Raw genomic sequence first — 27,057 nt, 5'->3', positions numbered from 1 at the left:
TGTGTTATGTTGTGGTGTGGTGTGCTGTGGTGTGGTGTGGTGTGGTGTTGGTGTGGTGGTGTGGTGTTGGTGTGGTGTGGTGTGTTGTGGTGTGGTGTTGTGTGGTGTGCTGTGTTGTGTTGTGGTGTGGTGTGCTGTGGTGTTGGTGTTGTGGTGTGGTGTTGGTGTGGTGTGCTGTGCTGTGGTGTGGTGATGGTGTTGGTGTTGTGTGGTGTGCTGTGTTGTGTTGTGGTGATGGTGTTGTGTTGTGGTGTGGTGTTGGTGTGGTGTCGTGTGGTGTGTCGCCGTGTGGTGTGGTGTGTTGTTTTGTGGTGTGGTGTGGTGTGGTGTGGTGTGTTGTGGTGTGGTGCTGTGTGGTGTGGTGTGGTGTGGTGTGGTGTGTTGTGTTGTGTTGTGTCGTGGTGTGGTGTGGTGTGTTGTGTTGTGTTGTGATGTGGTGTGGTGTAGTTGAGTGTGGTGTGGTGTGGTGTGGTGTAGTTGAGTGTGGTGTGGTGTGGTGTGTTGTGTTGTGTCGCGGTGTGGTGTGGTGTGGTGTGGTGTGGTGTGTTGTGGTGTGGTGTGGTTTAGTGTGGTGTGGTGCGGCGTGGTGTGTTGTGGTGTGGTGTTGGTGTTGGTGTGGTGTGGTGTGTTGTGGTGTGGTGTGGTGTGTTGTGTTGTGTTGTTGTGTTGTGTTGTGTTGTGGAGTGGTTTGTTGTGTTGTGGTGTGGTGTGTTGTGTTGTGGTGTATTGTGGTGTGGTGTGGTGTGCTGTGTTGTGGTGTGTTGTTTTATGGTGTGGTGTGGTGTGGTTTAGTGTGTTGTGTTGTGTTGTGGTGTGTGTTGGTGTGTTTTGTGGTCTGGTTTAGTGTGGTGTGGTGTGGTGTTGGTGTTGTGTGGTGTGGTGTGGTGTGGTGTGTTGTTTTGTGGTGTGGTGTGTTGTGTGGTGTGGTGTGTGTGTGGTGTGTTGTGTTGTGGTGTGGTGTGGTGTGGTGTGGTGTGGTGTGGTGTGGTGTGGTGTGGTGTGGTGTGGTGTGTTGTTTTATGGTGTGGTGTGGTGTGGTGTGGTGTTGTGTGTTGTTTTATGGTGTTGTGTGGTGTGGTGTGGTGTGGTGTGGTGTGTTGTTTTATGGTGTGGTGTGGTTTAGTGTGTTGTGTTGTGGTGTTGGTGTGGTGTGTTGTGGTATGGCGTGGTGTGGTGTGGTGTGGTGTGTTGTGTTGTGGTGTGGTGTGTTGTGTTGTGGTGTATTGTGGTGTGGTGTGTTGTGTTGTGGTGTATTGTGGTGTGGTGTGGTGTGCTGTGTTGTGGTGTGTTGTTTTATGGTGTGTTGTGGTGTGGTGTGTTGTGTTGTGTTGTGTTGTGTTGTGTTGTGTTGTGTTGTGTTGTGTTGTGGAGTGGTGTGTTGTGTTGTGGTGTGGTGTGGTGTGGTGTATTGTGGTGTGGTGTGGTGTATTGTGGTGTGGTGTGGTGTGGTGTGGTGTGTTGTGGTGTGGTGTGTTGTGGTGTGTTGTTTTATGGTGTGTTGTGGTGTGGTTTAGTGTGTTGTGTTGTGTTGTGGTGTGCTGTGGTGTGGTGTGGCGTATTGTGTTGTGTTGTGTCGAGTCGTGGTGTGGTGTGTTGCGTTGTGTTGTGTTGTGTTGTATTGTGCTGTGCTGTGCTGTGCTGGGTGGTGTTGTGTGGTGTTGTGTGGTATTGTGTGGTGTGGTGCTGTGCTGTGTCGTGTCGTGTTGTGTCGTGTTGTGATGTGTTGTATTGTGCTGTGCTGTGCTGTGCTGTGCTGGGTGGTGTTGTGTGGTGTGGTGTGGTATTGTGTGGTGTGGTGTGGTGTGGTGCTGTGCTGTGTCGTGTCGTGTTGTGTCGTGTTGTGATGTGTTGTGTTGTGATGTGTTGTGTGATTCCTGCAGCTGTATGTGGTTTACAAGTTCTTCAGTCTCAGCGCTAGGAAGGTCAGAGGGTGATGTTTCTATTGCGTTGTGTTGTGTTTTGTGTTGTGTGTTGCGTTATGTGTTCTGTTGTATGTTGTTGTTTTGTTGTGCTCCTGTTATGTTGCGTTGTTGTTGTGTTGTGTTGCGTTGTGCTTTTTTTTTTCTTTTGTGTGTGTGTGTGTGTGTGTGTGTGTGTGTGTGTGCGTGTGTGAATTCTTCAGCTGTTTCTTGTGTGTGATTTCTTTTATCCTCAGCGTCAGGTTAGAGGGACGTTTCTCTTGTGTGTCGTATTTTGTTTTGTGTCTTGTTGTGCTTCGTTTTTGACTCACTTGTGTAAACAGAGTCTATGTTTTAACCCGGTGTTCGGTTGTCTCTCTCTCTCTCTCTGTGTGTGTGTGTGTGTGTGTGTGTGTGTGTGTGTGTGTCCGTGGTAAACTTTAACATTGACATTTTCTCTGCAAATACTTTGTCAGTTGACACCAAATTAGGCATAAAAATAGGAAAAATTCAGTTCTTTCCAGTCATCTTGTTTGAAACAATATTGCATCTCTGGGATGGGCACAAAAAAAAAAGAAAAAAAAATGAAGCCTAATTTTATGCTAACTGCATTTACTGTTGTATTTATATTTTTTGTATTCTCTAAACTTGGCACTTTGATCTGATATTCTGACCCAACAACAAGAGCAGTCATTATTACCATTTTTTGTTCAAACAGGAACTTCTTTTGCTAAGCATGGAAGTTTTATTTATTTTGCAAACGTTTTGATGCAGATAGTAAAAAAGGGAAATTACTATGTAATTAATGCTAGGGGACTTAATTTGCTTTAAACTGATCTTTCCAATCTATTACATTTTGAAATTATACTCAATACATAAAAAGCTTGCATTTTTTAAAAAAGTGTATCACAAGTGAGTATTGAAGGCCTTGCCTCTCTTGTTATTGTTGTTATTGTGTATTACTGCGTTGTGTTGTGTTGTGTTGTGTTGTGGTGTGTGTGTGTGTGTGTGTGTGTGTGTGTGTGTGTGTGTGTGTGTGTGTGTGTATCTATCTATCGAAGTGGACTTTTCTACAGAATTTTGTCAGGGACAGACCCTTTGTTGCCGTGAAATCTTTTACGTGCGCTAAGTGCAAGCTGCGTACGGGACCGTCGGACCTCATCCGAATGACTATCGTCCAAACCACCACTCAACGTCTAGTGGAGGGGGAGAAAATACTGGCGATTTTGTAAATATAATTACACACACACACACACATGTATGTATGTATGTATATATATATTTATACACACAAAGATAGAGAGACATGCATATATATATATATATATATATATATATATATATATATATATATATATATATATATATATATATATATATATCGAGAGAGAGAGAGAGAGAGAGGGAGAGAGGTATGTAGATAGTAGTCGTCATCATCATCATCCATCTCTCTCTCTCTCTCTCCATACACACACACACATATATATGTATATATATTTATCTATTCATTTATTTATTTATTTTTAGACAGATATTATGACGACGGCGACTTCAATAACGCTGTGTCATCCCCTACAGGTGATCATCATGGCCACAGCCTTCATGAGCCTGGACCGCTACCTGGTCATCGCCTTCCCCTTCCGGGCCCACCACACGGGCGTGGTGCCCGTGCTGCTCTCCCGCCGGCCCCGGCTGCTGATCCTGCTGACGGCCCTGCTCATCCTGGCCTTCAACTCGCACAAGCCGCTCAAGCGGGAGGTGAAGGAGCGCCACTACCCGGCCGCCAACCGCACCGTCTTCTACCTGTCCTACAGCCAGGTGTACCTGGACAACCACGGGCTGTTGGACGACCTGACCATCGCCTCCAGCTGCCTGTTCCAGTACTGCCCGCTCCTGGTCATGCTCGTGGCCAATGTGGCGCTCATCATCTCCCTGCACAGGTACTCCAAGAGGGTCAACGTGACTTCCTGCAGTCTGCCGGACGTCACCATGGACACGTTCGTTACGTCTGTGCACAGCGGCACGGGTACTGGTACTGGTACGGGTACGGGTACGGGTAGCTCGGCGGATTCCCCTAACGCCTGTCGTCGGCATGGGCAGGAGGACACCAGCTTCATCGACGCAGAAGGCGGCGAGGGAGGCGGTGGTTGCAGAGGTGCTAGCAACACGGGAAATAACTCCTCCCCGGCGGCGTCCAAGGCCGCGCATAAAATGGACAATCACTTCTTCCAGCTGGAGCGACATCTGTGCGTCACCGTGGTGGCCTACTCGTTGCTGTTCTTCCTGCTCTCGCTGCCTCTGGCGCTGCTGCCCATCTTCAAGAAGGCCTTCCCGGACTTCAACGTGTTCAAGGCCGAGCACTATCTCTTCCTTATCTACGTTAGAGTGCTCCCCCTTCTGCATATTATCAGCGCCTCGTTTAACTTTTTCGTCTTCTTCATCAAAGGAGGAGCATTCCGTGCAGGCGTGTGCAGGTTACTGAGGTGTCGGAAGTCCGCGTTGAGGAATGGCACTTTGAGGCTAAGGTCTGTGGAGTCGGAGGGCACTGCTGACAGCTAGTCTCCCTTGGTAGAAAAAAAGAAAAGAGTGTCACGTGTGTGTGGGGAGGGGTGAGGGGACAATGATTAGTGGGGCTTGTGAGCATCGTGAAGCATAATCAGACAACACCAAACCAAAGTTTTGTTTCTGTATAATATGGCCACAGTCAGTTTGAATTGAGTCTGAGGAACACCAATATTTTCTTTCTTTTTTTTCTTTTTCAGTGATCACTGTGTAGTTTTCTTCACTGGCTTAAACAGACAAAAAGATATAATCACACACACACACACAAAAGAAAAAAAAGAAAAGAAAACAAGTTCAAGGCGAAGTACGTCGCCATTCCAACAAATCAAAATGACTGAGCAACATTAAAACAAAGTTATGTTCTAATGCGACTATATATATATATGCTTATTCGTTTCTTGTGTGATTTCTGTATTTTTTATAGGATTCTTCCTCGAAGTTACTGTTCCTAGAGAAAAAAAAAGAAGAGATTTCAGAATAGGTACAGTTTCTCTTCGCTTATTATCCATTTCTTGATGTGTGATTTCTTAATTTCTCACATGTATGTTGCTGGACTGAAAAAAAAAAATCATTTTTGTTTTGTAAGTTGATTGGCTGAAAGTCTCACAGAAGTTGAAGTCATTTTCATATCATCTAGGCCCTTCTCTTGGCAACAAAATGTCCGTTCGTGCCACTCTTGCCCTGCAGTGTCATTCTCAACACCAGCTGGGCTTCAGATGTGATAATGTTTGTCATGGCTTCTGTGGTATTCAGTTCACCCTATGTGTGTGTGTGCGTGTGCGCGCGCAGGGTGTGTGTATGTGCGCACAGGGTGTGTGCGTATGTAATTTAGTAGTATTCACTAATGTTATATGCTAAAGTTATAAATATTTCATTTATAAAACAGAATGGTCTTTCATCAACATAATCATGTTATCGCCGAAGCTGATGTCATGGTTGCTTGCATGTTTATATATATCTACCAGTTGAAATGCTTTTGCTACATGTGTACATAACATTAAAATATCATTTAATTACATATACTTAACCATGTTTGTTCAAAAATATACTGATTTATCTAACCTTTCATAATTATCTTGAAACCTTTTAGCATATTGTGTACAACAGCAGACACATGAATGCATACACACACTGTCTTCAATGTCATTAAAAACTTTTTTGGGGGGTTGGCAGATGATAGCAAGAATAACTTTTTGCCGGTGAATTGACATGTCCTTAATACTTTATTCCAAAGAAAATATTATTCTGTTGGTAATGCCTTCTTCATTCAACATTACTCTGGGTTATTTCAGCTCAGTTTATTTTCCACATATTTGTTACAGGTTTATTTCATTTTACTTTTGTGAACTATGATTAGTACAATATTTCATTTTACTTTTGTGAACTATGATTAGCACAAGTCTATGATATACTGTCTGGTGATTTAGTAGTGATATTGTAAATACTGGAATGGGTACTGGCTATCCATTTTGCAGTGTTGTTTGCTCATATGGCCTTTTAATGTTTGGATTGTGTGTAGCTTTAATTTTTTTTTCAATACTTGTCAACATTTTTTGATTTGTTGTATAGATGGGGATGATAAATTAAGCAACAGTGCTTGTGTGTGTGTGTGTGTGTGTGTGTGTGTGTGTGTGTGTGTGAGAGAGAGAGAGAGAGAGAGAGAGAGAGAGAGAGAGTGTGTGTGTGTTTGTTCTGGCTGAGTGGGTTAAGGATTTGTGTTGGAAGAAAACAGAAGACTGATAACAGTTGTCACTCACATGGATGGCATTTGAAAGCATTGCCAAATGTCTGATAGAACATCACTGACAATTTTTGGTACCGGTCTTTTGCTTAGCTGCTGTGCTGTCTTTTTTTTGTGTGTGTGCATAATCTCCAAGTTTAATGTGTGTTCTTTTGTGCGTATGATTCTGCATCTGGGTCGGCAACCGAAGAGACGGAAGTGGGAAGTCTCTTGTTGAACAAGGTCCACCATCGGCCGAAACCACTGTTCCCACACCCCCTGAAGGCTGTCCTTGTCCAGGGTGCACTCTGTGCGTATGACACTCTTGGACCTGCTAAGAGCATCTGCCAAGAAGTTGTTTTTTCCTGCTCTGTCCGCGCTGTATCTTGGGAGGAGTGGCGCCAGTGGCTGAGGAGGCCTGCCAGACGGTCCCAGTGATCTGGCGCCAGAGAGACTATCATAGACCGCGTGTCGAATCTCATCCCTAAGAAGTCGAAGGACTGACGTGGGGACAGATCGCATATCTGCTGGTCCATGAGGAAGCCCAGTTGGGAGCAAAGGTCTAGAAGTCTCGCCGTATGACTCAGGCACAGGGCCTGCGACTGGGCCAGGAGAAGCCAGTCGTCCAGGTACACACAGAAACAAATGGATTCCGAGCGGATGATGGACACCAATTCCCGCACCACCTTGGTAGACAGGAAAGGGGCAAGGGACAGACCAAATGGGAGGGCCGGGAACTGGAACCCCTTGTCCCTCCACACGAACCTCAGGTACCGACGGGATGCCGAATGGATGAGTATATGAAAATATGCATCTTCCAGATCGATAGAGGTAGGCCAATCACCTTGTTGGATGGTCTCCCGAATGTGTGCCTGTGTGTCCATCTTGAATTTGATTTTGGGGATGAATTTGTTGAGGGGGGACAAGTCCAAAACTGGTCTCCACCCTCCCGAGACCTTTGGAATCACCAACAACCAGCCGTAAAAACCGGGGCCCGGGTCCGAGAGTTGAGATATAGCCCCATGAGGAGTGGGTGCGATATCTCTTTTTCTAGGACGCTCTCCTGCTCCGTCGAGCTGGGCACCTAAGGAGGAGGAGTGGATCTTAGAGGGGGGAGGTCCTCCACCCAAGACAGCATGTACCCTGACTAGCACCGACATAATCCCGTCGTTGAGTCCCAGAGCACACCACTGATGTGCATGCCGGGACAAGTTTCCTACTTGGAGGGGCTGAACGACTGGCGGTGCTGAATCGGGGCTCAGTCATTGGGGGTGCTGCCTTCTGGCCTTGGGCATGGCCGGTCGGCTTGGACGGACATAAGGTGGTTTATTCCTCTGCCACTGATTCAGCACACGCTGCCTTGACAGGCGGCGTGGTATATGGAGGGGCCCTGGTGGCCGGTCTCTTCAATGGCATAGAACCCTGGAGCCCATGAGAGGTGTGGGCCAAATATGAGGCCACCTCCGTTTGTCTCTGCCCTGTGGCTGACAAAATGGGGCGGGAACTGGCCGAAGAGGGAGTGCTGCTGTGCTGGGATGGACCGCAGGGCAGCCCTCTCCTCCACAGGGATGTTAGAGAGGCTGAAAATGGCATCACGCCGCGCTAGCACAGTATTGAAGTGAAGGCTAGTAGCTGTGTCTGCAGCTGCCGTGAGACCAGATGCTACCCTATTGCCAAAAGCGTGTAACCTCTGGTCGGTGAAGAGGCCCGGCGGGACAGAGGAAGGAGACCCCGTGTCCTGATTAACCGGACACTGTTCCCACAGCTCATTGGCCCTGTGAAGGAACGTGTCGAAGGTGTACGCCGTGGAAACCTCGAGGGGCAGCGGCGGGCCAATTTGTCCCACTCTGCTAACGTTTTACAGGATAGGTTAGCTAAGTGGGGAAGGTGGTGCGCTGTGAGACCAACATCCTGTCCTGTGCGGAGGGCTCTGCTATTGGGGAGGGTCAGTTCGAGCTCGGCAAAGTCCGAGTTTGGTTCAGGCTGGTCCCTAGGGAGGCACGGGCTCAATCTGTCCCCCCTGGGATGTGGGCGAAGAGTGCTCATCTGCTTGTTCGTCCTCATCCGAAGACAGGGGCTCCCACTCTTGTTCGCAGTCCATCCCCTGCTGGGTGCCATCCCAAGTGGATGTACCCACTGGGGCGTCCTGTGAGCTGTGGTCAGCCCAGCGGGATGAGCTGGGACGATCCCGAGCCGGGACCATGGCCGCCACTGTTATGTCCTTGACACCTTGGGATGGTGGGTGCCACACCTTTTCAGAGAGGGCGTCCCTGGATGCAAGAGTGACCCACGAGTGCTGTGTGGGGACAAACACCCACTCATCTCACTGTAGGACCGAGGGCTGGGCAGGTGGGGACTGCCGGCTCCGCCGGGCCGAGTAGGGCCCCTGAGCAGCCGTCGGTCCTGACAAGGAGGCCGTTGTGACCGTGGAGGTCACCTGTGGGTTGACAGAGGCCCGATTTGTGGACAGAGTGGCAATATTGGTCGAGGAGCTCGACCTGACCGACAAGAAGTCCATCCCACTTGTCGGGGCTGTGTGTGTCACCCTGTGAGATGTGCTGGGTTGGGTCCGGTGGGGAGCGGACAAGGGGCTGGCCCTTGGTGCTCCCGGCAACCCAGTGTGCACCCTAGGTGCGCCCCAGTACGGGTAGAATGGGGGTAACCACCCGTGGGCACCAGCCATACTGTGACCCGAACCCCAAGGGTCACTGGTGCGTTGACCTCCATGAAGGGAACAACCTGGCCAAGTCGGAGGGAGGTCAGGTCTGACTTGGGTGTCAGTCCCGCCCGGAGACGAGCGGGCTGACTGCCCGGAACCGCCTGACACGCACGGGCCTCCCCCAGCAGGGGAGACCGGCCGGATAGCGGGAAGACCTGCAGAGCAGGTTGCCACGCGCCCCGAATCCCGTCCCGTGGGGAGACTGGGGTGGCTTGGCCCGGGGTGGGCAAAGTAGAGATCCCCCCCCGGAACCAAATTTTTCTCCCCCCCCAAAAAGGTGGTGGGGGAGGGGGATCGACAGAGAAGGGAGGAGGGGGAACAACAATGGGGCACGTGAGGGCCGTCTCCGAGTGGGGACCCGGGTAATGGCCGGGCGCAGCCTCCCCTTGGGAGTCCGCGCCTAGCTGCGAGTCCCCACAGCACGGAGATGACTTGCCATTCACCCTTCTCCCTGCCTTGAGCTGGGACACCTCGGGAGGCGACGCTCGTACCTCTTTCCCCCCGGTCCCCTTCATGACCGTTTTACTGGTACGAAAGTCGCCTCCGCGATCAGCGTCTAACGACGCATCGCCGCGGTCCGTATCGGGAGGAATCATGAGCTCCGGGCCTGGGAGAGTCTCTTACCGAGTCTCAATCCCAGCATCATGATCCCCTGCCTTCGTGGTATGGCACACGAGGCACCAAAAAATCATTACACCACACCATGAAAATGAACACGATACATGCTGAATTCAACAATTTTTATTATTTATTTTTCTTATAATTCTTACAAGCAGAACATGAAACACTGATAAAATAGAAAAAAAAAAATCATTTTGTCCATGATGAAAAACACATTATCCACATTAATTCCATAAACTGAATGCTGCTGCTGCTTCTTTCTTTCTCTTTTCAGTAGTCTGCAAACCGTGAAACTATCCTCTGAATCACTGACAGAAATGTCACTTTCAGTGTGGAAACTGGTGCTTCGTGATCCTGCCTTGGTCAGTTTCAATTTCAGTAGCTCAAGGAGGCATCACTGCATTCGGACAAATCCATATACGCTACACCACATCTGCCAAGCAGATGCCTGACCAGCAGCGTAACCCAACGCGCTTAGGCCTTAAGAAAAAAAAATAAAAATAAAAATAATGAAAATAAAATAAATAAATAGTTAAATAAATTAAATAAATTATATATATATATATATATAAAAAAACCCCCACCCCCCCCCAAAACCTTGGTCAGACAAAGTGAACGATGGTACAGTGCAGAGATGTGAAAAGGACTGAAGCAACCCACCCCTCCCAACAAAAAATACAAGGGAAAAAAAGTACAGCAGCGGGCTACAGTGGCAACCTCCTCTGAAGATGACCCCCCCCCCCCAAAAAAAAAAGTAAACGCAAGAATTATAGCAGGAATCACCACTTTTATTGTTCTGTGGTGGTGATTTTTGCACAGTTGTGATAAGAATCACTCTTACTGATCAAAAGCACATTGTAAATGATTCCCAGATCTCAGTAACGCATATTGTAATTGACCCTCTAGTTGGAGAGGAATTTGGAGATGATCTAGTTGCCTATTGGAGAGAACAATGGCGATGATCTTGATGCCTAGATGAGCAGAAGAGGGGGGTTGGGGAGGGCGGGGGGAGTCTGATGCCTCTAGTTGGACAGGAGGACATTGGCAATGATCTTGTAACCTAGTTGGAGGGAACACTGGCGATGCTCATGTTGCCTAGTTGGAGAGGAGAGAGAAGGGGGAGGGAAGCCTGGAGCCTCTAGTCGGACAGGAGGACGTTGGCAATGATCTCGTAGCCAGCCTTAAGGAGGAACTTGAAGTGGGTGTTGTGGGCCAGGTCACCCAGCAGGCCAGACTCCAGCAGTGTCTCTGTGCTGGGCAGGACTGCTGCCAAGTCTTCCCCTGTTCACCACACACACATTACCATGGGTCACAGTTGTACAGGGATGAGATACGAACATTTTGAAATTTACTTAACTCATTCTACCCCACAGCTACATGCCTGTTACAAGTCCCCTAGACCAGCACATGAGATCACTGCAAAAAGAACAGGGTGGGTCACTGAACCAGCGAAAATCGACGGAGAACTGTTGATTTAATCAGTCAAACAAAGCTTTGATTTCATGCTTCCGGAAAATGTAAATGGTCCAGTTTAGAATGCCAGCTGTACCAAGCAAGAATGAACGAAATGAGAATAGAGTGTTGGTACGAGAATACTCTTGCCTGGTCCACAGGGGAAGTAATCATGGTACGAGTTAACCTGTACCTGGATTAGAATGAGATACAACTTGCATCAGCTACAGATCTAAAAATTTTATACTGACGAGTCATGAAGTGCACTGCTGCATCAATGATAGAAGTAATTTCAGCACAAAAAAGTATTTAGTTACCGTGTGTGCATGTGTGTGAGAGAGAGAGAGTGTGTGTGTGTCATTTGTTATCCGCAGTGGTAACATTTTAGCATTTTGACAACTACGGGCTTGAGCTTGACTTCAATATATATCGACCGTTAGGAAACCTGTGAACAAATTAGGTGCTCCGAGTATATTTAACCCAGATTCAGATCCATGCAACCAAATTAAACTGGGCAATTTCAAGACATGCATGCAACTGGAATAAAGTGATAGTGTATCTTCTCAGGACAATGAATAATTAGTAATTATGTTATCATCTGGTAAGTTTTGTGTGTCTGTGGATAATTAAACAAAACAAAACAAAAAAGTGTACCTTCACTATACAGAACATCAACAGTCTTGAAGAACACAGTCTCGTTCTTCATCTTCGCAGGATCATTCTCTGAGGGATCAGTCCACCTGAAAACACAAATCAGGTTCAGTTCTAATTTCCTGAATGAAACAGCTGTTTGTAAGCAATGATACACATAAAGGGGATAAAAAACAGAAGAAGAAAAGTGTGTGCTGTGCTGTGACAACAACGCGTTCTCCCTGGGGAGAGCAGCCTTTCACTTTTCTGTATTTTTCTGCATCAGAATGGCAGTAACAACAACGCGTTCTCCCTGGGGAGAGTAGCCTTTCACTTCTATGTATTTTTCTGCATCCTGTGAAGCCTGTCCAGGCTGTAAACTCCCTAGGGTTGAATGGGTTAACCATTTCACCGCCAGTCAATTCAGAGGGCAAAATTTATTTGTGCTATGAACACAGAAAATATGGTGTCTAAGAATAGCTGGGGATCATCCCTGCGATGTGTAGAAAATATGGCCTATCCTTCCACCGAACATTAAGAGCAGTAGGTTCATGGATAACAGACCCATGATCTGGTTACCCTTCTGTGACATGGGTCCTCTACTCAGCTTGTACATAAATACGAGTTTGGTGGTGAAAGGGTTAAAGACATCGGAAGAGAACCGAAAACAATGTTAAAATGAAATCAAAACATCAAAAAGACCAATTCACTAAAAAGACCAGTTCACCGCAGTCTTGCTCAGTACACATAAAATCAAAGTATAAAACACTGAATAATAATGTAAAAACATGATGATGATGATATTGACACTTATATTGCACTATCCTCACTCAGAGACCAAGCTCTAAGTGCTTTACAAACACAGGGTCTTTTGCACGACAGGTTGCCTCCCTGGGAAGAGCTGACTCACAGCTGCCATTTGGCGCTCATCATTTATTTCCTAAGCCATTCAGTAAGGTTTAAACACACACACAGATATGTAACATTTTACATATATGACCATTTTATTCATTTACCCCAACATGTATGCAGCCATACTCCATTTTTCAGGGGTGTGCATACTGGGTATGTTCGTTTCCATAACCCACCGAATGCTGATTTGGATTATATGATCTCTTAAGTCAAATGTGCTTATTTGATCTTCAAGGCAGGTCTATTTTAGTCCATGTTAAATTTACATCATTGATTTCTGTCCAAAGAAGTCATTTCTACCAAAGCAGAACAGTGGCATACTGACAGGCACATACTTAAGATAAAAACAATCCTTTATCTTTCTAAACAACTCATATCAAAGTGGATTTTTCCATTTGATTATGGAAAAAAAATCTTTATGTGACCCATTAAAAGCCTAAATTATTGTCTGAGGGCAAAGTGGCCAATATATAGTGAGGCAAAAACCTTGGCATGATTCGAGTTAGGTCTCCCCTTAAAAAAAAAGAGAGAGAGAGAGAGAGAGAGAGAGAGAGAAGGTGATCAAATAATACTATCCTCAATATGACATAGTTCTTGTAAAACGTCAATGCTTACACCTAAAGATCCTTGGCAGTTACGCTGCCTTCATACAATGTGAGCAGAGTATGTAAAAAATCAAGGTCCCATGTGCAGCATGCACTTAGAGCATGTAAAAGAACCCACAGCAACAAAAGGGTTGGCCCTACAAATTTCTGTTGAAAAATCCACTTTGGCAGTGTAAGTAAAACAAACCCATTTGCAGACAGAGAAAGAAAGAGTACTACTGTGGCAACAAGGTCTCCTTGGAAGAACAGCCCAAATTTAATGCAGTTAATGCAATGCAAAACAATCAGTTTTTAGTTCTATACATGACGCCTGTCTTTACAAAACAACTGCATTCAAAATGTGAAACCTGTCTCTACAAAACAACTGTCTTCCAGTTCTATACACAATATCTGTCTCTAGAAAACAACTGTCTTCCAGTTCTATACACAATATCTGTCTCTAGAAAACAACTGTCTTCCAGTTCTATACACAATATCTGTCTCTAGAAAACAACTGTCTTCCAGTTCTATACGCAATATCTGTCTCTACAAAACAACTGTCTTCCAGTTCTATACACAATATCTGTCTCTACAAAACAACTGTCTTCTAGTTTTATACACAATATCTGTCTCCACAAAACAACTATATTCTAGTTCTATACACAATATCTGTCTCAACACAACTATTTTGAAGTTCTATACACAATATCTGTCTCTACAAAACAACTGTCTTCTAGTTCTATACACAATATCTGTCTCTACAAAATACCTATCTTCTAGTTTTATACACAATATCTGTCTCCACAAAACAACTATATTCTAGTTCTATACACAATATCTGTCTCAACAAAACTATTTTGAAGTTCTATTCACAATATCTGTCTCTACAAAACAACTGTCTTCTAGTTCTATACACAATATCTGTCTGTAAAAAAAAAACTATCTTCAAGTTCTAAACACAATATCTGTCTCTACAAAACAACTATTTTCAAGTTCTGTATGTGATACCTGTCTTTGTCTTGCAGCAGAGCCTGGCACCAAATGAACAGCTTCAGTTCATCATATTCCTCTGGGGATTCAGCCTGCAAACAGAACACGCTTGAAATTTTGTATATGTATGATAGTCAGTCGTGTCCGACAATGACAATCAGCACAGCAGAGGAGTCAACTGCTGTTCCAACTATCTGGGCTAGAATTTGATTATAGTGAAGAATGTCTTGCCCAAGTTACATCCCCACTCTCTCAGCCGAGAGGGTCTTAGAACAGTTGGTGCTGGAATGATTCCCAAAGGCCAACTAGCCCCCAAGGCTGCAGCACTAAGAGCCAGTGCAGTTCTGTCTCCTAGTTTGAGAGTCATAGTCCTTCACAAAAGACTAAACTGTAAATGACTTCGCATTGTAATGGAGAAACCATTGATCATACAGCTCTCACTTTGCTGTTGGGCTAAATATAAGCTTACGTCAGTCTGTGATATAATCTGTGTGTTCAAAAACTTGCAATATGTTAAAACCAAACACACAAATAGATTTATTTAAGAAAATAGTTATCTAAGGTTTGCTGTGAAGTGAGGATAATATTTTTGTCAAAAAGCACATCATTCTGAAATGTTTAGGCAGCTATTCTGGACAAGTGAATAAATCAACTTCACAATGCATACATAAAAAAGGCTGAAACAGTCTGCTGTGCTTTATTTTCTATATTACATCTGACACATGACAAACTGTTGATAACAAACAGCTATGTAAAGTAGTCCCAGACCTAAACGGACCATACAGCGCGCATCTTCATAACCCCAATCACCATTCACCATCACTGAAATATCAAAAACAAAATGTCTCAACTTCATCTGCTCAACCACCTTACCTGGTCGATATATGGTAGGAGATCCAAGGCTTTCTACCATACCTGGTCGATATATGGTAGGAGATCCAAGGCTTTCTACCTTACCTGGTCGATACATGGTAAGAGATCCAAGGCTTTCTACCTTACCTGGTCGATATATGGTAGGAGACCCAAGGCTTTCTACCTTACCTGGTCGATATATGGTAGGAGATCCAAGGCTTTCTACCTTACCTGGTCGATACATGGTAAGAGATCCAAGGCTTTCTACCTTACCTGGTCGATATATGGTAGGAGATCCAAGGCTTTGTACCTTACCTGGTCGATATATGGTAGGAGACCCAAGGCTTTCTACCTTACCTGGTCGATATATGGTAGGAGATCCAAGGCTTTCTACCTTACCTGGTCGATACATGGTAAGAGATCCAAGGCTTTGTACCTTACCTGGTTGATATATGGTAGGAGATCCAAGGCTTTCTACCTTACCTGGTCGATATATGGTAGGAGACCCAAGGCTTTCTACCTTACCTGGTCGATATATGGTAGGAGATCCAAGGCTTTCTACCTTACCTGGTCGATACATGGTAAGAGATCCAATGCTTTCTACCTTACCTGGTTGATATATGGTAGGAGATCCAAGGCTTTCTACCTTACCTGGTCGATATATGGTAGGAGATCCAAGGCTTTCTACCTTACCTGGTCGATATATGGTAAGAGATCCAAGGCTTTGTACCTTACCTGGTCGATATATGGTAGGAGATCCAAGGCTTTCTACCTTACCTGGTCGATGTATGGTAAGAGATCCAAGGCTTTCTCCTTTACCTGGTCGATATATGGCAGGAGATCCAAGGCTTTCTACCTTACTGGTCGATATATGGTAGGAGACCCAAGGCTTTCTACCTTACCTGGTCGATATATGGCAGGAGATCCAAGGCTTTCTACCTTACCTGGTCGATACATGGTAGGAGATCCAAGGCTTTCTACCTTACCTGGTCGATGTATGGTAAGAGATCCAAGGCTTTCTCCCTTACCTGGTCGATATATGGCAGGAGATCCAAGGCTTTCTTGAAGTCAACTTCAGAGGCATTCTCATTCTCATCACCGGCATACAGCTGAAGAAACAAACAATAAATCAACACCTTACAGAAAACAAGAAAGCAGAAACAATGCAAAATGAAATTTAATAATATCTGCATACCTCAACTGCCTTCTTGTGAGTCTGATGTTCATTCATTAACCACCAAAGAAACAGACATCTTAAACTTAATCTTCATAAATGAGCCAACAATTAGATCTCCCTATATGAAGCAAACATTAATGCAATACAGTCCATCTGTATCTTATCAGATTATTAGCCTTGGAGTTATAACAACATCTGAAAAATAAAATAATAAATCAGAGACATCTGAATTTTTCAATGGTGAGAGATTCACTTGCTCATTAAAGTATATTTTTCTACGTGGAAAATGAATTTTTTGATGCAGCATATTTTTGGCCTACAAGACAAACCTAATGGATTGGAAAATCGTTCAGTCATCCAAACCGTTTTGAAGACCTTGCCTTAACTTCTCATGCTCTGAACTATAACACAAAAAGATAAATTCATGTTTGAAAGCCAGGCTCTGTTATTCCTTGTAAAAAAAACATGCAAATGCTCACAAACACATGATGCATACAGACACAGACACTCACACTCACAGATATACACACCACACACACATACACACCCTGATGAGATCTGCTGCTGATAGCACCCGCATGTTGTCTGGATCCATGCCAACTTTCTGCAAATGGAAAACACAAACTTTAGTCATGAAACTGTAAGCATGTATAGAGTAAGGTTTCCAATACCAATTCTAGTCCCCATAACCTGTTCTTCAATATTTCTGCATCCTCTTCTGCTTCTTTTTTCTTTTCTTTCAAAGAAGAGACTAAGTCATAATGAAGGGACAGCCCAATTCTGAAAATGTTTCTCATCTGCTTATCCTGGACTGATCTTGTCACAGAAAGCAATTCAAATCACGCTGCTTTCAGCCCAGCAGAATGCAAAGGAGCCATTTCAGGGCTTAAAACCTGTCAGTTCTTTAAACTGTTGACTAAGTGCAGTATCTGCTTTGATCAGCTTGATATCTGAAAGGCCCCCGATCTGAGGAGCAATGCTATTAAACTTTTTTTTTCAACCACTGAGATAAGACGGAGCTTACAGGTCAGGATGTCAGTGAAAAGCTGTCACCTCACTGAGATATAAGACAGAACTTACAGTTCAGGATGTCAGTGAAGAGCTGTCACCTCACTGAGATATAAGACAGAGCTTACAGTTCAGGATGTCAGTGAAGAGCTGTCACCTCACTAAGATATAAGACAGAGCTTACAGGTCAGGATGTCAGTGAAGGGCTGTCACCTTACTGAGAGAAGACAGAGCTTACAGGTCAGGATGTCAGTGAAGGGCTGTCACCTCACTGAGATAAGACAGAGCTTACAGGTCAGGATGTCAGTGAAGGGCTGTCACCTCACTGAGAGAAGACAGAGCTTACAGGTCAGGATGTCAGTGAAGAGCTGTCACCTCACTGAGATATATGACAGAGCTTACAGTTCAGGATGTCAATGAAGGGCTATCACCTCACTGACAGAAGACAGAGCTTACAGGTCAAGATGTCACTGAAGGGCTGTCATCTTAGTGAGAGAAAGCTTACAGGTCAGGATGTCAGTGAAGGGCTGTCACCTGACTGAGAGAAGACAGAGCTTACATGTCAGGATGTCAGTGAAGGGCTGTCACCTCACTAAGATATATGACAGAGCTTACATGTCAGGATGTCAGTGAAGAGCTGTCACCTCACTAAGATATAAGACAGAGCTTACAGGTCAAGATGTCAGTGAAGGGCTGTCATCTTAGTGAGAGAAGACAGGAGCTTACAGGTCAGGATGTCAGTGGAGGGCTGTCACCTCACTGAGAGAAGACAGGAGCTTACAGGTCAGGATGTCAGTGACGGGCTGTCACGTTGCTAAGAGAAGACAGAGCTTACAGGTCAGGATGTCAGTGAAGGGCTGTCACCTCACTGAGAGAAGACAGAACATACAGGTCAGGATGTCAGTGAAGGGCTGTCACCTTGCTAAGAGAAGACAGCTTACAGGTCAGGATGTCAGTCATCATTCTTTATTTGGACTTCTTCATCTTGGGATTGCATTACTTTTGTTCAGCAAACTCAATGACACCACTGAAAAAACAAGGTGACTGCACTTGAGTTTCATGCCACACTGATCTCATTTCACTACATTCAGCAGTCAAGAGGTTAAAAAACATTAACAACCACCTCCCCCACCAAACTTTTCTGACCTCCAGGATTTCCTTTGGCAAGGTCTCTTGAAGGCCGACTTGAGTCAGTTCCTCGTTGATGGCTGGAAAAAAAAAATATCAAAGAACACAGTATGCAAAAGCTCTGCAGAACAAGTAAGGCAGCGGATGTGTGCATTATGGGTGTGCGACATACGATCCATGAATTATCAACTCTTTTATTCAGCATGAATCCAGCACACGAGCTCCAGAAAAGTTGAAAGTGAAGCCGCAATTAAACAGTTAACAAGTTAAAAGTTTTAACCAATGACAAATACTAATGAATGATACGCAACTACAAGCATCTTTCTCATCAATCAAAAACCATAACTGCTGAGTTCCTTAAAAAAAAACCCCAAAAAACAAACAAACAAAACAAAACAGTCTCAGCCAATTTTATTGGGGGAGGGGGAGTGGGAGGGGGAGGGGAGAAGTCAGATTGATTTCTGTAATACTGAAAAGTTTGTGCTCACAGTCTAAGCAACACCTAGTGGGGTGCTAAATTAACAACAGCAAAAAAACAACAACAAAAATCGCCAGAATACCCAGACGGAAATCCATATAATATGGAAGAACTGCAACCCGTAGAATTCACTCCCACCAATAGAACTCACTACAGTATCTGAGCATTTTATGATACAGCACGGCTAAAACAAATCTGTGGAGTGTAGCCGAGTGGTAATGCGCCCGACTAGGAAGCAAGTGGATACAGGTTCGATTCCCACGTAAGGTGCCAGATTTTCACTCCCCCTTCCACTACACCAGAGTGGTGGTCTGGGTACCAGTTGTTCGGAAGACATGATCAACTGAGGCCCTGTATGCAGTATTTACCAAACGCACATTAAAGAACGCATGGTAACAAATGGGCCCTTTCTGGCAAAATAATGCAGCATTTACTTAGCGCACAGAAGAGAATGCATGGCAACAAATGGGGTCTTCCTGGCAAAATTATACAGCATATATTTTGTGCACATATGGTTTCCAGCAAGATGTGCAGAAAGATCCACTTTGACTGAGAAATAAGTACACTTGCAGACAGGAAAAAAACCAAACCAGGGTGACTGCACTGTGGTGATGTGCCTTACCCTGGGGGTTGAGGGGTCGGGGAGCGGGGAAGCAGCCTTTGAATTTTACATGACAGAAATCTGCTGTGACAAACAGTGACACTGTACAATATCATCACAGAGAAATCTCTTGTTGACTAAAAAATAAGTGATACAGTAAAAATTTCACACAGAGAAATCTGATGTGACAAAAAAACACAACAATGTAATACAGTATGATAATTCTTTTCTTCTTCCTTCTTCTTCATTTGTGGGCTGCCACTCCCTTGTTCACTTACGTGTATGACCATTTTTGCTATGTAGGCAGCATTACTCCGTTTTCAGGAGTGTGCATGCTGAGTATGTTCTTGTTTCCATAACCCACCGAACACTGACATGGATTACAGGATCTTTGATGTGTGTATTTCATCTTCTGCTTACGTATGCACACAAAGGGGGTTCAGGCACAAACAGGTCTGTACATATGTTGACCTAGAGACTGGAAAAAATCTCCACCCTTTACCCACCAGGCGCCGTTACCGAGATTCAAACCTGGGACCCTCAGACTGAAAGTCCAACGCTTTAACCACTCGGCCATTGCCCCTGTCCGATAATTCTTTTAACTGCGACCTGCCTTACTCACCCCCAACGTTCAGCTCTATGGATTCCGGCGGATCGTCACTAGCCAGGGCGGCCAGCTTGCTCAGACTCAGCAGTGTCTGGGGAAAGGAAACCAACATTGTTCAACAGGCATATAACAGAATATGAGGGGGATGGGGGTCAGTGGGTGGGGGCGGGGGGGCGGCAGGGGCCGGGGGTTGGGGTGGGTGGATGAGTGGGGGTGGAGAGAGAGTGAGAAACAGAGGGAGAGAAAGGGAGGCAGCTAGTGCCCATACCAGTGTTTACATCTCACTACCTAATCGCCAGAGCAAAACAGCACAGATAGTACATCACAGACTGCAGAAAAGAGAAAAAAGTGTCCACGCTTGCTTGAAAAAAGAAAGGGGAATGGACTGGGAAGGCAAAAAAAAAGGAGACAACAGTGAAGACAGAAAAAAGGCAGAAACAAAGAGAGTGATAGGAAAGAGGAAATTTCGAGCACAGAATTTCCAGAAGGCGGGGATGCTATTTATACTGAAAGACCCCTGGCATCCCAACAGGGGGATCAACAAAGGAAGCGAAATAACTCTGGAAAACTGAAAATTCACATACTTGATCTAGGGTGGTGTATCTTCATATGACTTTCTCAGCTTTTTTTGTTTATTTACTTTTTGGCTGATTGTTCTACACCGATTTCAGGCTTGAAACAGCACTTTCTACTTCTTTCTTTTTTTTTTTTTAAATAAATTTGTTTACTGGCACTTAAGGGGTTAAAGTAAACAACTGAAACACAAATTCTGAAAACAAATGGAATAATTCAAAGACTTTACACCATTTAAAAATAAGAGCTTCCTGCATATAAACCCAGAGAATACCGGAAACAAAAGAATTCTCTTAGGAGTTGGACACAGATAGACAAAACAGTTTGTTTACACTTTAATAAAGTGTTTAAAAGTGTGTATGAATTCATAATGTTTTTCAGTTTTGCACTCAATACAGTATATCAAAATTAAGAGAGATCAGCTCAATAGTTCACAGGTTAAAACTGAAAGCTTTTAAAACTGAATATAGATAGCAAAAATGTCACTCTTTAAATGCGAGGCCTAAAGCCCTTTTTCCCTAGATTTTTTTAATTGTTTAAAGATGTTGTTGATTATTTGTACTGCTGTAAAAATTTCTGAAAGTTCGTTTCACAGTCCAGTTGGACATCTGATTTAGTTAAGTTTACAGTTAACTTTGTTTTGGGCTGTTGCTCCTTTGTACATGTTCTTTTTTTTTTTTTTTGTCTAATATCACAGCAAGTGAATAACTCCACCATGGACGGTCCTAAGCCTGCCTGAGAAAGGAGGAAGGTTGAGCAAAGGGCTAATGATCCTTCACTGGAAAACCAAACTACCGCTACAGAAACCCCAACGAGAGTTCAAAACGACAATCTGGACTTGGGGTGGACATGGATCTCCAGCTTGAGAACTGATGAAGCCTGGTGGTGAAAGCCAGGGTAAGCTGGAAGCTACCAGGCCGACTGCCATCATCTCTACCACTTTACCAGGACCACAATTACCATCGGAGCATGGAATGTCAGAACCATGTTTGAAGCTGGAAAGACATTGTATTGAATTGTATTGTATTGTGTTGTATTTTATTGTATTGTATCATATTGTATTGTATTACTCTTTTTTGTCACAACAGATTTCTCTGTGTGAAATTCGGACTGCTCTCCCCAGGTAGAGTGCGTCACTACACTGAGAGCACCACCCATTTAAAATTTTTTTTTCCTGCCTGCAGTTTTTTTTTTAATATTGTTTTCCTATCGAAGCAGATTTTTCTACAGAATCTTGCCAAGGACAACCCTTTTGTTGCCATAGGCTCTACTTACGTGCGCTAAATGCATGCCGCACACGGGACCTCGGTTTATCATCTCATCCTAATGACTGAGTCCAGACCACCACTCAAGGTCTAGTGGAGGGGGACAAAATACTGGCGACTGTGCCGTGATTCGAACTAGTGCAATCAGATTCTCTCGCTTCCTATGCGCAAGTGTTACCTCTATATCAACACTTCACAGTGCAGTACACTCGCCATTGCAAGTTGCAGAGAATGGGCTGTACCTGGGGACAGCAGGAGCGACTGGCCCAGGACTGGGGTGCCTGGAGAGCTCTTGTTGATGGCCTATGTCCAAGACGGGACGGGACCACAGGCATAGATAGATAGATAGATAGATGTGAATAGATATGTTGAACTGAAGAACACAAGCACACATACAGATAGCTGCACACAAGCTGCACCAATCAGTCATCACACAGTGTTCCCGACACCAACACTCACTCGTCTCTTGCTGAGGAATGCCTGCTCTGCACGCGCCAGTTCCGTCAGAGTTTGATGAGCCTGAAAAACGAATAAGAAAAAAAACAAAAAGAAACAAATGTACAAACATTATGCTTTGGGGGGGAACTTTGGTCCACAAATCAGTGTACTCCATTCAGATTAATTTCCAAACGAAAAGCAAATTATAGTTTGCTGTCTTCACCTCATTTACTAGTAAGTGGCTGAACTCTGACTTGAGAATAAAAAACAAAACAAAATGTACAAACATTACAGATCAATTTCTAAACGAAAAGCGAATTATAGTTTGTTGTCTTCACCTGATCAGTCCATGTGGCTGAAATCTTGACGTGGGAATAAAACACACAATCTGCACTGCTAAATAATAATGTATGTATGATAGTCAGTCATATCCGACTATCTCCATCAGAACAGCAGAGGAGGCAACTGCTGTCCCAACTATCTGGGCTATAATTTGATTATAGTGGAGAGTGTCTTGCCCCAGATACATCACCACTCTCTCGGCCAAGATGGTTTTAGGACAGTCGGCGTTGGGATGGTTCCCATAGGTCAACTAGGCCCCAAGGCTGCAGCACTAAGAGCCATTGCAATGTTGCCTCCTAGTTTGAGAGTCACAGTCCTTCAGTTTCTGTTTCACTTTCTCAAGGAGGCGTCACTGCGTTCGGACAAATCCATACACGCTACACCACATCTGTTGAGCAGATGCCTGACCAGCAGCATAACCCAACGCGCTTAGTCAGGCCTTGAGTGCATGCTTACATATTTGTGTACCTATGAAAGTGGATTTCATTTTACGTAATTTCGCCAGAGGACAACACTCTCGTTGCCATGGGTTCTTTTTCAGTGCGCCAAGTGCGTGCTGCACAGTCCTTCACAAAAGACTAAGCTGTAAAAGACTTCCCATTGAAATGGAGAAACCACTGATCACAGAGAGCTCTCACTTTGCTGTTGGCCCCAATGTAAGCTTACGTCAATGCTGCAACAAACCACCCCAGGCTGGATGTGAAGAACAGCACTGTGCATAATAATAGTACTGTGCATTTACACAGCGCTTATTCTGTGGTCACAACAACCTTTTACAACACATAGTGGTTTTGGAAGTAGGTACACAGTCCTTGGATACACTTCAGGTATCCAAAGTACTCTGTGCGTGCAATGACAAGATTCTCTTTAGAAATCCAAAGGTAAGCTATTCAACTAATCAACTCATTTAAAAACCTAAAGGTCAAGTATCTAACCAGTTCATTTTTTCAGAAATGCAAAGGTAAGGTATTTAGTCAATGAAACTCTTCGGGAATCCACAGGTAAGGTGTTCAACTAATAAACATTTTATAAATCCAAAGTAAGGTATTCAGTCAATGAAAGTATCAAATCGCAAGTTCCCTTTGTGAAATCCAAACATCGCAATTGACCACAGCGACTAAAATGGTATGATACTCCTCAATTTCAAAAAACATACAACACTTTACCCACTGAGTCCCTACATTTTACGCCTACCCCTCAGAAATCCAAACAACAAGATACCTAACAGATTAAATGACACGACATTAACTCATTCCTCAAAGAAGCCAACTTGCCACATGAAAAACTAGTGCACACAAAAGAACCAACAGCAACAAAAAGGTTGCTCCTGGCAAAATTCTGTAGAAAAATCCACTTTGGTCCTTCTTCCTTGTTCGTGGGCTGCAACCCCCAATGTTCATACACATGGGCTTTTACATGTAAGACTGTTTTTACTCCACCCCCCCACCTCCCCCGCACCCCCTCCGCCCAATGTAGGTAGTCGTTATCCATTTTCAGGGGGTGGGGGGGAAGGCATGCTGGGTATGTCCTTATTTTTATGACCCACTGAACGCTGACATGGATTACAGAATCTTTAACGTGCATACAGGCAGTCATACTCCGTTAACATGGATCACAGAATCTTTAACGTGCATACAGGCAGTCATACTCCGTTAACATGGATTACAGAATCTTTAACGTGCATACAGGCAGTCATACTCCGTTAACATGGATCACGGAATCTTTAACGTGCATACAGGCAGTCATACTCCGTTAACATGGATTACGGAATCTTTAATGTGCATATAGGCAGTCATACTCCGTTTTCGCTCGGAGGATGGAACGTGCATGCCAGCTATTTTCTCGTTTTGATAACCCAACGAATACTGACATGAATTACGGGATCTTTAATGTGTGTATTTGATCTTCTGCATGTGCATACACACATAGGGGGTTCAGGCTGTAGCAGGTCTGCAAATCTGTTGACCTGGGAGATCAGGAAATTCTCCACCCTTAACCCCTTGACCTTGATCCTTAAACACATTTGCAGACAGGGAAAAACAAAAAAGAAACAAGAGAGGCAAAGCCTTCAAGACTCACTTGTGATACACTTTAAAAAAAATCCAAGCTTTTTATGTATTGAGTATAATTTCAAAATGTAATGCTTAAGATGAGAAAGATCAGTTTAAAGCAAATCAACTCCCCTAGCATTAATTACAGAGTAATTTCCCTTTTTTACTATCTGCACCAAAACGTTTGCAAAATAAATAAAACTTCCATGCTTAGCAAAAGAATTTCCTGTTTGAACAAAAATGATAATAATGACTGCTCTAGTTGTTGGGTCAGAATATCAGATCAAAGTGCCAAGTTTAGAGAATACAAAAATTATAAATATAACAGTAAATGCAGTTTGCATATAATTAGGTTTCATTTTTTTTTTTGTGTGTGCCCATCCCAGAGGTGCAATATTGTTTTAAACAAGATGACTGGAAAGAACTGAATTTTTCCTATTTTTATGCCGAATTTGGTGTCAACTGACAAAGTAGTTGCAGAGAAAATGTCAATGTTTAAGTTTACCACAGACACACACACAACCGAACACCGGGTTAAAACACAGACTCACTTTGTTTACACAAGTGAGTCAAAAAAGTGTGGCGCTGCACTGGAGAGACCCACTCCTCCCCAGGAGAGCAGCCCAAAACTTCACACATAGCATCTTCTTGGGACAAAGTATCACAACTACCAATGCAAAAGACACACTCACCCCAGTGAAGTCCCCAGCCCCTATCTCATGCAGCCAGCTGAGGTACCGTGTGTTGTCCGCAGCCAGGAAGCGACGCAGGTCTGGGTTCTGGGCAAACGGCTGAGACAGCAGACGTCCACGCTTTCCTGGATGATAATAAAAACAATACTACAACTACTACTACTACTAATAAGAATTCTATAGCACCCTTTCTCTCTAACAGCTCAGGGTTCTTTTCATGGAAGAAAAAGTTGGAAATTCAAAGAACAACTCATGATCACTCTCTCTCTTTCTCTCTCTAAAGTTATGGTACCACTTCCAAGGATCGATCTTTTTAAATCTAGTCTGTCTTATTCAGGGGGCTGTTTATGGAATGAATTATCATCCTGCCTCAATGTAAACACTGTAAAAAGCATCCCTAACTTTAAAAACATATATCGTGCACATTTATTGAAAAGCATGTGATTATGTGACATATCAATTATAAACAAAAAACATGTATAGACTGTCAATATATATACGCCTCTCTCCTCCCCTGTCAGTCTCTCTCTATGTCTCTCCACTGTCACTATATCTGTCTGTTGTCCGCCTCCCCTACCCTCTTTACTCTTCCCCTTGTCCATTCTTCCTTCCGCTCTCCATCACGCCCCTACCCTATTGTCCTCATTGTTATTCATCTATCGCGATATTGTATTGTACATAAGTTCTATGTTTATGTTTGCACATGCTTATGCAATTTTGACGTTGGTGTTGTGAATTGACTCGCTTTTTTTTTTCTTTTCTTTTTTCTCTCTTTTTTTTCCAATTATTATTTATTCCCAGAGGGCTGGATGTAAACAAGTACTTTGTGCTTACTCCTTTACCCTCGTAAAATAAAAATTTCATTTGTTCTCCCACCTCTAATCTTCTCCCTCCCATCTCTCATTCCGAAAACGTGCACGGTGAGTTGGCAGGCATGGGGAGGTGTTGCAGAAGTAGGGAACCGCGAGTGCTTAGAAAAACACAAGCCATGAGTGGAGGTACAGTACTGTGCTGTGTTTCTTTTATGTCATGACGCATTTTTCTGTGTGGAAGAATACCTGACTAGGAAGTAAGATTCCTAAGTTCAATTCTAGCATGGACCGGGGTTTTTAATTGAATTAGGAAACTTACTTCCTAGTCAGGTATGCTGAAATCTGACTGAGTGACACAGGAAACGAATGATGAGCGCCCAATGGCAGCGGTCAGTTGGCTCTACCCAGGTAAGCAGCCTGTTGTGCAAATGACCCCTAGTTTGTAAAGCGCTTGGAGCTTGGTCTCTGACCAAGGATAGGTGCTACATAAGTATCCATATCAAATCTAATTAGCCTTTAAGATGAGATCAGCTTGCATGTTTGTGATGCCTTCAGTAGTTCAGCACCCCCCATGACCAAACCAGGCTTTGGGTCCAGTGAGAGTTACACATGTACCGATAGACAGAGATGTCTGCTCTTATGCTTAGAAACCAGCAGGTGGGCATGCACATACCACATGCCTGTGGTATCATAATACCATACTGATAAAAAGATTTGGGCGTTTAACTGATTTTGGTTCTTTTTTTTTTAATTTTTGAACAATGTTATCATTCTCACAAAACTCACCTTGTTTTAAATACCAGTTGAACAGGTGTTGTGAAAAGCCCTGCAAGACAAAAGTCCGGAACAAATCAGGGCATTAGAATTCAAACAAAAAATCAACAATAACTGATGCCTACAACTGTTGACTCCTACTCACAAGACTCCTCTAAAAATGTTTTAATT

The 27,057-nt window shown here is 44.1% G+C and overlaps 2 protein-coding genes across 3 annotated transcripts in view; one reads left to right on the top strand and one right to left on the bottom strand.

Annotated features, from left to right (window-relative positions):
• Positions 1-4,461, top strand: part of LOC143296535 (uncharacterized) — a 6,667-nt gene extending 2,206 nt beyond the window's left edge. Inside the window, exon 3 of the mRNA XM_076608552.1 lies at positions 3,477-4,461. Coding sequence (XP_076464667.1) covers positions 3,477-4,457 — 981 coding nt within the window. The 3' untranslated portion in view covers positions 4,458-4,461. The remainder of the gene's footprint in view (positions 1-3,476) is intronic.
• Positions 4,462-10,123: 5,662 nt separating this feature from the next.
• LOC143295795 (nuclear pore complex protein Nup133-like) overlaps positions 10,124-27,057 on the bottom strand; it is a 55,117-nt gene continuing 38,183 nt past the window's right edge. The window contains exons 25-35 of one of the 2 annotated variants that reach the window (XR_013057078.1): positions 26,899-26,938; positions 25,301-25,425; positions 22,237-22,296; positions 19,955-20,030; positions 18,272-18,333; positions 16,665-16,721; positions 15,969-16,049; positions 14,107-14,180; positions 11,627-11,712; positions 10,492-10,801; positions 10,124-10,457 (exon numbers count right to left, since the gene is read on the bottom strand). Coding sequence is in view for 1 of the 2 variants with exons in the window: in XM_076607415.1 (XP_076463530.1) it covers positions 10,659-10,801; positions 11,627-11,712; positions 14,107-14,180; positions 15,969-16,049; positions 16,665-16,721; positions 18,272-18,333; positions 19,955-20,030; positions 22,237-22,296; positions 25,301-25,425; positions 26,899-26,938 (804 nt within the window). In the remaining variant the exon portion in view is untranslated. Of the gene's footprint in view, positions 10,802-11,626; positions 11,713-14,106; positions 14,181-15,968; positions 16,050-16,664; positions 16,722-18,271; positions 18,334-19,954; positions 20,031-22,236; positions 22,297-25,300; positions 25,426-26,898; positions 26,939-27,057 lie in introns of both variants that reach the window. The other variant, XM_076607415.1, reaches the window with a different exon arrangement.

This window comes from Babylonia areolata, chromosome 21, assembly GCF_041734735.1.
Source record: "Babylonia areolata isolate BAREFJ2019XMU chromosome 21, ASM4173473v1, whole genome shotgun sequence".
NCBI lineage: Eukaryota > Metazoa > Mollusca > Gastropoda > Neogastropoda > Buccinidae > Babylonia > Babylonia areolata.
This window is presented reverse-complemented; position numbering and strand designations above follow the sequence as displayed.